This window comes from Pelmatolapia mariae, linkage group LG3_W (genome assembly GCF_036321145.2).
Source record: "Pelmatolapia mariae isolate MD_Pm_ZW linkage group LG3_W, Pm_UMD_F_2, whole genome shotgun sequence".
Classification (NCBI taxonomy): Eukaryota; Metazoa; Chordata; class Actinopteri; order Cichliformes; family Cichlidae; genus Pelmatolapia; species Pelmatolapia mariae.
The window spans coordinates 61,193,453-61,202,989 of NC_086229.1; the positions used below are offsets into that span (position 1 = coordinate 61,193,453).

At 39.9% G+C, this 9,537-nt stretch overlaps 1 protein-coding gene across 1 annotated transcript; it reads left to right on the forward strand.

Annotated features, from left to right (window-relative positions):
- Window positions 1-2,796: 2,796 nt before the first annotated feature.
- Window positions 2,797-7,208, forward strand: LOC134617623 (uncharacterized). Its single transcript, XM_063462932.1, has 3 exons — window positions 2,797-2,975; window positions 4,852-5,205; window positions 5,301-7,208. Exons 1-3 carry the CDS (start codon window positions 2,924-2,926, stop codon window positions 5,534-5,536), a joined length of 642 nt encoding a protein of 213 aa, XP_063319002.1. The 5' UTR covers window positions 2,797-2,923; the 3' UTR covers window positions 5,537-7,208.
- Window positions 7,209-9,537: the final 2,329 nt, after the last annotated feature.

Consider the following 9,537-nt stretch of genomic DNA (forward strand, 5'->3'; position numbering starts at 1 on the left):
ATTTCGGTTGCTTCCTTGTACTTTTACTTTAAGATGAATCATTTCAATTAACCTCATTAATTATAATAAATTCTTACAGGTGGTCCAATGCTTCTGGATTACCCACAACCCCCTCTGTCTGCATAAAAGCAGCGCTGGAACACTGGTGTACCATGGCCTCATGAACAGCAGGGGAACAGTATTGTCCTTGTTGCTACAGAAAATGGTGAGAAAAAGTAATTAACAATGGAGGAGAGACAGACCATCATAACACTTACATGTAGGTCTTGTAGTCTGATGAATTATATTCTGAAATCTTCGGTTCATCACGCAGGATCTGTGTACGCCATCGAGTAGGCGAAAGGATGGTTACACAGCATTCTGCAGCGCCATGCAGTACCCTCTGGTAAGCTTGAAAATATGGAGTGGTCAGCACGGTCTCCAGACTGAAATCCCATCAACCTGGTTTGGGATGAACTGGACCGAAGAGTGAAAGCAAAGCAACCTACAAGTGTCAAACATTGTAGAAAGAACGCCATGGCTGTGTTCAGCTGTTATATCTGCCAAAGGTGGCTACTTTGATGAGAAGTTGAGAATACATTTTGGTCTATAAATTGATTCTATGGTCGTGTCCAAATTCATGGGCTGCCTCCTCCTGAGGCCGCATTTGTAGACCGATTACGTCACTTTGACGCGCCGAAGGCTGTCCAAATTCGTAGACTCCTCCGAATGCAGCCGACAAATGCGTCCTCCTTTTCCCCGAATTTGAAGGATGGGTTGGGTGTGTCCTTCGTGGCCCACCATATCCCAGAATTCATAGCGCGGCCCAGCCAAATTTCAGCTGCCAACAATGGCGGCCGCTACTAAGTTTTAAAATTACTCTTATTAATCTTTCTGGGTCACAAAATAAACTTTTAACATATTTTCAGATGAGAATGTAGCTGTGTAAACATCAAATATCTGCTCGGTTTGTCAAGACATCGCATATTTGCAAAAGTGCTTCGAGGTTTTCGGAGACGTCTGTTACCCACCAGCTCGATAGCTAGCCGGGAGCTCGAGGGTCACTGAAGCCGCCGAGAACGGCACAACTCCCGGCACATCATTTTCAGATCCCCACGGACTTTTGCTACTCAGGTTAAACGTGATGTATAAGTCACTTAGACAACCTAAAAATGTTATTGTTGGGCTTTTTTCAGTGTTTTGTTTGTTCATGAGTAAATCGGTTTGGCTGAGATTAAAGTTATTAGATTAGATAAAATAAAACTGGGTTCCTCCTTGGTTTTTACACAGCTGAATAAACGTCAACGCCAGTGTCCTGTTATATTTTACATAGCAAGGAGCAGACGGCCGAGTTTATCAAACTCCACCGCAACAGCGGTGACGCTAATCAGAAGGCTGGACCGTCCGATTTCACAGCCGTTTACTTCCGGCCTACCCGACCTTCTGAGGACCCGGCCCACGTAGAATGCGAAGGACGGGTCCTCAGGAGGATGCAGCCCATGAATTTGGACACGACCTATGACTTCTTTTTTTTTTTTTTAACTCCAATTGCTTATTTGTACTATGCTTTCATTTCAATAAATTATTAAGCTGGATTGAATAAAGTTATTGATTGTGTCATGTTTTCATGTGTTCAGTAACTTTCCTGTTATTTCTAAGTGTGCTGTCGTCTCCACAGCAGTGATCTGGTTTCTCTGCAGGTTCAATAAACTTTCGTCTCACTTGATCTTCTTGTGTGCTTCTTTGTTTCACAAAGATGTCTGACGGAAAACGTGAGTTGCTGTAGTGAACCCAAACACACTTCAGTTTTCTTCAAAGCAGATAAAGTTCATGTGAGCCACAGACTTAAAACAGCAGGAACGATTTCACACATGAATCTTAGTTACTGTGAAGTTTGATGTCTGTTGACAGCAGAGCTGAGTTGATTGTAACTCATTTAATGGACAAAATAAATCTCAGGTACAGCTGCACTCAGCTTTTTCTGTATCTACACGATGGATCATTGTTCATTATAAAATATAATGTGAAAATTTAACCCTGTTTTATAAAATGTTTAATAACAAGTTTGCTTGAAGGGGAAAAAAAACACAGGATGCAACTTTGCAAAGAGACTTTGACTTTGTTATGATCTATTCTAACTCTTATTTTTAATAGATGCATATCAAGATTTGGTGATATGAAGGAAACTCCATTAATAAACTGTCTTCATGTACAGTGTGTTGGAGTTTCTGCATACTGATGAAACTGTCTTTAAAAGAAAACTAACAAAGGCATCACAGACACATCTGATTGTGTTAAAGCGCCCTCTGGTGGAGGGCTATTAAACCACCACAAAATGTCCATACTGGCCATACTGTGGATTTAGTTATGGTGGCCATTTTATTAGGAACACCTGTCTATTATCAAGTTGAACTCTCCTTTTGCCTTTTGAAATGCTTCAGCACTTCATGTCATAGACTTAAAAAAATATACTGGAAACATTTCTCAAAGGTTCTGGTCCAAATTGACAAAATATCCAAAGTTACTGAAGATTTCAAGAACATCGCAAATGTGCCTGCACGACAGCGAGCAGGCCATAAGTACCAGAGGTGAAAAGGACAAAGAGGACAGGGAGGACACAAACGAGAACACACTGACATAAGATACAGACTTTCAAAATAAAACAGGAAATGCACAGACCGAGAACACAGGGAGTACAGAACCACAATCCTAAGAACAGAAAAGTCTGAAACCGAACACATAATCAGAATAAACTACAACACAAGATCATAAGAAACACATAAAGCTGAGTCAGAGCCAGCATCACCACGCACTGACACATTTCCCTTTAAATGTTCCACCCACAGGCTTACTTGGAAATCAGTTTCACTTAGCAGGAAATCTCTCACTGTTTCACTTGCGACTTTGCTGCGGCTTCTCTTTGGACTTTATCCTCCTCTTAAACATGGCTTATTTTAAAATTCTTCTGTTTTTGTGTCTAATTTCTGAGTTAACAGGTGAGTGAACAGAACATGATTATATTTTAACTCCCACAACTTCTCTCTCTCTCTATATATATACATATATAGATCTCTCTCTCTCTCACTCTCACTCTCTCTATCTATCTATAGCCAACATCTCTCTCTCTCTCTGTGTGTGTGTATATACTCCAAATTGCCGTCCGCCCGACTACTTTAGTTTAATAGTTCAGTCAATCGACATGTACGCCACCCGACTCCCGTAGCCGGTGTTCTGACAAAACGTCCTACCTTCTCAAAACATCCTACCGTAGCCGGCATGTATGTAGCCGCTGTCCATGCCAACGTCCACTCTTAAGAGGCTGGCAGCAGCAGGGAAAAAGAACCCTCGCAAACGGAAACAGACGGTGAAAGGCAAAGCAGCAGCACTTCTGTTAGCGTGGCATTGAAAATCAGTAGCGACCCCGCTGCAAAGCTACTGGCCACCCACTAATGCCCACACTTCCTGCATAATGAGCGTTTACTATAAAAGAACAATAGAAGGCAGAGATCGTAACAAAGCTGAGTTACGTACCAATTAGGCCTGGGAGCTTGAGGGTCCTGCGCTGTCCTGGGAACAGCTAAGATACTGCGCAGGACCCTCAAGCTCCCAGGCCTCTGGTACAGGACCCGAGCTTGAAGGATAGATCGCCCCCACAGGGAGGGCGAGAGGGCATTTTTTTTTAATATAGATACTGTGCAGTATCTTAGCTGTTTCCAGGACTGCGCTCTTCTGGACAGAGATCTCTGATGTTGTTCCCGTGATCTGCTGGAGTCACTCACCTAGCTTTGGAGTCACTGTGCCAAGGACCTGGGACCACTGTTACCTTCACCCTCCACATCTTCCCCAGCTCTTGTCTGAGCCCTTGGTATTTCTTCTTCCTGATTTTGCTGTCATTCGGGATCGCTACATCTTTCACTAAGACCGCCTTCTTCTGTTTGACTACCGCCACTATGTCCGGTTGGTTAGCCACCACTGTTGCTGTTATGTGCTGGATTGTCTCAGGGGCATTTTTACACAGCCTGCACCTGGGGTCTTGCCTGGTGTGGTGGATCTACACCAGATCCTCATACAAAATAATTTTAGCTAAGGTTACTAAGAGTTTAAAGGTGAAGATGGTCAAATAACCTTTTATGCCTCTGAAAAACTGCACTTTATGTTGAAATTGTTATTATTATTATTTAAAGACAAAACGATAATGGAAATGTACTTAAAATAGCACTTTATAGTTAAATCTGCCCAATTTTGTCCAGGGATATTATTTTTGTTTCTCTGTTTTGCATTGAAATGCAGTTTAAGTGCCCCCCCCCCCCCGAAATTAAGAGCTTGAGTTTACAATATTCATGTCCATGTCAATTACTAGATTCTGTTGCCCACTAAAAGGCTTTTAAATGAAAAAAAAAAAAAAACAACCAAAAAAACATTTGCGCTTTGGGTCAGAATTTCTAGTGCTATTAAATGTGATTAATCGAGATTAATAAATTAAAAAGCCTCTAATTAATTAGATTAATTTTTCTCCTATTTTCACAATAAAAAAAGCAGGTGATATGAGGGAGCATGAGTCCGGACTCCAGCGTTCTCTGCAGGGAGCGTTTCCTTCCTGTGGAGTTTGAATTTCTTTATAAAAAGCCTTTACAGATGATTTTTCATATAGAAGCACGACCACGACTGTGATCGTGCTTCTATATGTAAAATATAGATATGTATATAATATGAAATAAATAATATATTTTTTTATTTGATTGCCTTCTTCTGTCTGAGTGAATCTTTTATTATTGTGAGCGGGAGCAACTGGTAACCATCATTAATTGATTTCCTTTGGGATTAGTAATGAATTAAAAGTTTTATGAAACGAAAACATTTTCATGTCTTCAGCTCTTCAGCAGGATGTTCAGGTGAAGCTTGGAGATGACGTCACTCTCCAGTGTCAGATTTCCACGGATGAAATAATCTCAGTGCTGAAGTGGAGCAGATCTGACCTGATCACAGACGGCTACGTCTACTTCTACAGGAACAAACGCTCCTATGAAAACTACCAACATCCATCTTTTCATGGCCGAGTGAAGCTGAGGGACCCGGAGATGAAGGATGGAGATGTTTCTCTGATCCTGAAGAACGTCACGTTTAATGACACTGGGATGTATGAGTGTCACGTAGCAGTGAGGAACCCTGTGAGAAGTAAAAGAGTTCACACTGAGATCAGTCACTTCATTGACCTCACAGTCACAGGTGAGTTTGTGGAGCTCATTAAATGCAAACTGAAAACTTCCTCCCAGCTTCATGATCCAGTTTCTCTCCATCTGTGACTTCTCTTTTCTCTGCAGCTGCAACACATGAAATCTTGTCAGAGAAACGAGTCATGGAAAAAGGAGATGCAGATGGAAACATGGATGATGCTGAAAGGGTTGGACCTCCAACTCTTCAGGTTGTTGCTCCCGTTGTTGTTGTTGTTGTTGTTGCTCTTGTTGCCATTGGTTTTGTGGTACAGCGACAAATTCTTCAACATAAGAAGCAACGTCCAGTCAAGCTTCCTACTGAGGACTCAGCTGAAGTGCAATGAAGCGCTTATAGAAATATAAAAGCTTTCTTTAGGAAAATTAAAGCACTGACACGCACGTTGTTTCAACATAAACACATTTTATTACATTTATTTATACACAGCTTTTAACAAATTTATTAGACCACCTTCACCCAGCAACACAAACTCCTCCAATACGAGTGAGGTCTTGACTCATATAATATATATAATATCATTTTGAATAAAAAGCCACCAGTGTGTTTCTGATGGACAGAAACACACTGGTGCTTTTCTCCACCAGGGGAATTCACAATGACTAAATTTGAATACATTTGTTTAGCTCTGTAAAAACACAAGAACAGGACCACAGTCACTGAATGCACCTTGAAAAAATATTCCCATATGCATTTATTGAGCCATAAATGCATCCACACACACACACACTCGTCTACTTCACTCTTAGCCTGTTTGTGGTTTGAGTGAAAGGATGTTTTTCTGATTGTTTTCTTATTTTTTCCTTTTGTTTGTGTTTTTTGGATTAATATTACAAAATTCTGAGGAAAAACCCAGATGGCAAAAGTTTGTTGAAAACCTACCGATGACCAGCATTTAGTGCAGCCCTGAGCTTTAGTGTAAAAGCTGGGATTCATGGTTTTCACACATAAATTGGCCACCAGAGTCCAGACCTTTATTCTTAAGTGGGAATCTTTGGGAAGTGCTGGAGAAAAATGCTTTGAACTGCAGACTGAAATAGTGATCAGGTCAAAGTTTTATTTGTTACAACTGCTGCAGAACACTGAGATGTCCCAAAGCTTGAGGATGAAGGCATGAAAAACACCACATTTATTTGACACCAATAAAAAAAACCTTAAATAAGTAATTAAAGAAATGTATTGTGCACTGGGTAAAATAACTGATGAAAGTAACTGTGAATATCTCTGATCAGGTTCAATGAATAACTTTAAAAATGAGGAAGTTCCTGATGTGCTGATGGCAGCATGACTATACAGAAATGCAAACCAGGAAGTTAAACGCTTTTCTGCATCAACACAAACTGACTGAATGATAAAGAGTCAATATTTGCACATGTGCAGGTCTACTGTAAACACTAAAGTACATTTAATATGAAAAATACTGTTAAAAGTAATTTATTAAAATATCTGTGTCATCCTCTGTTTTTAACAGTTTTTATAATAATAATGTATTTACTTTTATTTTACCAGAAGGTACCATTGAGACTGTATGTTTTAGACATGATAAATGTCCAACATCTCCACAATGAAATGAAAACAGTTGTTTTATTGTTATGCCATGATATACCCTGATGCTAATATAATCAGAGGGATTGTTAAAGCTCCATGTGAACTAAAGCAAACATGAATTAAATAATGCAAACAAATGTGTACTGAACAATCCCACCCTGCAAAATAAATAGGAAGAAAAAAGCGTGTAACACTGATAAAAATCCTAAACTTAGACTTTTCTGTTCACTGCTGCTCAAAATTATAACTGTTGTTTTTGTGTTAACACTAAGTTATTGTTTGAACCATCGTGATGAAGTAAAGTCATTCACACTAGTGCTGCTCTGTGACAATGAATGGATGTTGAACTTGGCGTGGACGATTTGTGAACATTTGCACTGCTGATTTTGTGTGTGTTTAAATATGCACTAAATATACTTGTAATGATTTTGGTCCATGCACTCAGAAAAACAGCAAACAAAGGAAAATAAAAAAATGAAAAGAAATAAGATTTTTTTTTACTTTTTAATATATTATTAACACAGCTGTGTGTAACATATTTTTAACATAAACTTCACACAAAGTGAGAAGAGAAAGAGAAACAATCGGTATTTCTGGTATTTCTGGTTTCTCACCCTGTGAAAGCCCCAAGCATGAAACAGATTTGAATTAATTTATTATTTATCTTCTTCACATTAAGAGTCCCTTCTTAAAACCCACCTATTTTCATTGGTCACAGTGTGACAGCTGATATTGTCTTAAACTGATTTCCCATAAACGATTTTCAGTTTTTATTCTGTTCTTATCTTTGGTCGGCACTTGCTGTTTTAAAGAACTGTATTAATAAAGTTGGCTTGGCTTATCAAATATGTGAATTAGTTATTTACTCAGTAAGTCTGAGTAAATATTGTTGTATGAGTTGTTATGTCAAAGCCCCGATCTGTATTGAACGCAGTCACAGATGTGCATCATTCAGCTCTTTGTTGCTGTTTCTTCCTGCTGGATTGTGAAGTCTGTCTTCACAGCCGCATCTTTTCCTCTTTTGTTCATTTTTTTCCTTCTAACTTTGCATTCAGTACTTTAATAATCACGCCGTCGTGGTCCCTGTGCCTTTATTCCAGCATTTTGTTTTTGTTGTGGACTTTTTTGGATTTTGAGATGTGGCTTATGTTTTTGTTCTTGTTCTGTTGTTCCTGTATGTGTTGTTCTGCTTCTGAGTTCACCTTGTTCCTGTTTGATTCTGTCTTGTGTGCTTGAGTTTAATTCTACATGCCATGTGTCCTTACCCCGTGATTATTAGCAACTGCGCTCCCACGTGTCTCCTCTCGGCACCTGTTGTGTGTGTTTGAGCTTTTCAAGCAGGCGCACCTCACAAACGGAGGGCGCTCTTACTCCCAGCAAATGGGCGATAGAAAACCGATCGGTGCCTATGCCATTCCCAAAATGCGCTGGCATGATGTCGGAGCAGCATGAGTACGAGCAACGTTTTTCTTTTTTTTTGCCGATGCCCGTGATACCGCCACCACCACGATGCCGCCCTGTGCAACCGCCCACGTCGCCCAAAAACCGCTACTGCTCCAACATGACAGATAAGTCCAAATAAGACCTTTTTTTAAAATATTAAATTCATTGTTAGTCTTTTTTGGCACTGTAACGACTGTAGTGGCAGTATGAGGCTTCATATGAGCAGCTCAACCACCACACATAACAATACAAGAATGCAACAGTGTCTATAATTGAAAAACTTAAGTGTGACAGTGCTTGTATACCTCTATCTGAGGGCAGAATACGTTTTACCTGCAAATAAAAATACAAGAAACACATTTTAAACCTAGAGTCCTTCAGAAAGGAACTGGAACTTAATTAACGAGGATGACAACTGAGGTCACAATGATGTTAAGAAATCAAAATCACCATTAAAAAAAAAAAAAAAAGTAAACAACACCGGCGAACCGCATGAATGCAAAAGAGCTGAAAGTTGCCGCTTCCTAACTTGGCAAGTCACCGCCGTACCACACCTCAGCTGCATCGGTCACGTGATTTCTCCTAAAGCGATCTCTGCTGCTTGACTCTGCTGGAGATTGCTGTTTGTTGACGTCTTCGTGTTTTGCCTCTGTAGGTGAGATTTAATTTTATAAAACACAATATATATTTGCATTTTGTTTAAAGAACTGTTAGGTTTATATATATATATTCAGTATGTCCGAGTATGTGTAGTGTGCCGTGTAGTGGATAATACTGGGATGGGATCCTTGTGTGTCGGGTTTATGAAGCGATGGTGCTCCGAAGTGTGGTTCAAAACACCCAGGTCACGCTGGTTGATTTAAAGTTTTGGTGCGTTTCAATCTGAGTGGAAATAGCTAATAGTTGTAGTTAATACGATAATGTTTATTGGATTAACCACACTTATACAGACTGTATATAACTACCAACTCTCCAGCCATGTTGATGGATTGCCTATGTTGGCTGGAAATATTCATTTCCAGAGAAAAGACACAGACAGAAGATGCTTACAGGATGTGATGTGACAACACTAATGAAATATTGATGTGTCATATTTGTCCATAACCGTATCCCTACGCCTAAACCTAACCTTATGCCTAAACCTAACCATAACCGTATCCCTAAGCCTAACCATAACCTTATTTCTAACCTTAACCAGCACTTTAATGACGTGAAATAGTGTTTTCCCAAGCGATTTTAAGGGAAAGAGCGAAGATGTGTAGATTGAGTCCAAACGGTTCTCATATGCCCGCAGTTTTCCGATGTCGTGACGTAGGAACGCGTTGGGTGGCCGAAAAC

What these genes read in the sequence shown, in the direction of transcription:
- LOC134617623 (XM_063462932.1), top strand. Translation starts at nt 2,924, where the DNA reads ATGGCTTATTTTAAAATTCTTCTGTTTTTGTGTCTAATTTCTGAGTTA. An exon ending in TCTAATTTCTGAGTTAACAG is followed by an intron (nt 2,976 to 4,851) that starts GTGAGTGAACAG and finishes TCATGTCTTCAG; the next exon opens with CTCTTCAGCAGGATGTTCAG. An exon ending in CATTGACCTCACAGTCACAG is followed by an intron (nt 5,206 to 5,300) that starts GTGAGTTTGTGG and finishes TTTTCTCTGCAG; the next exon opens with CTGCAACACATGAAATCTTG.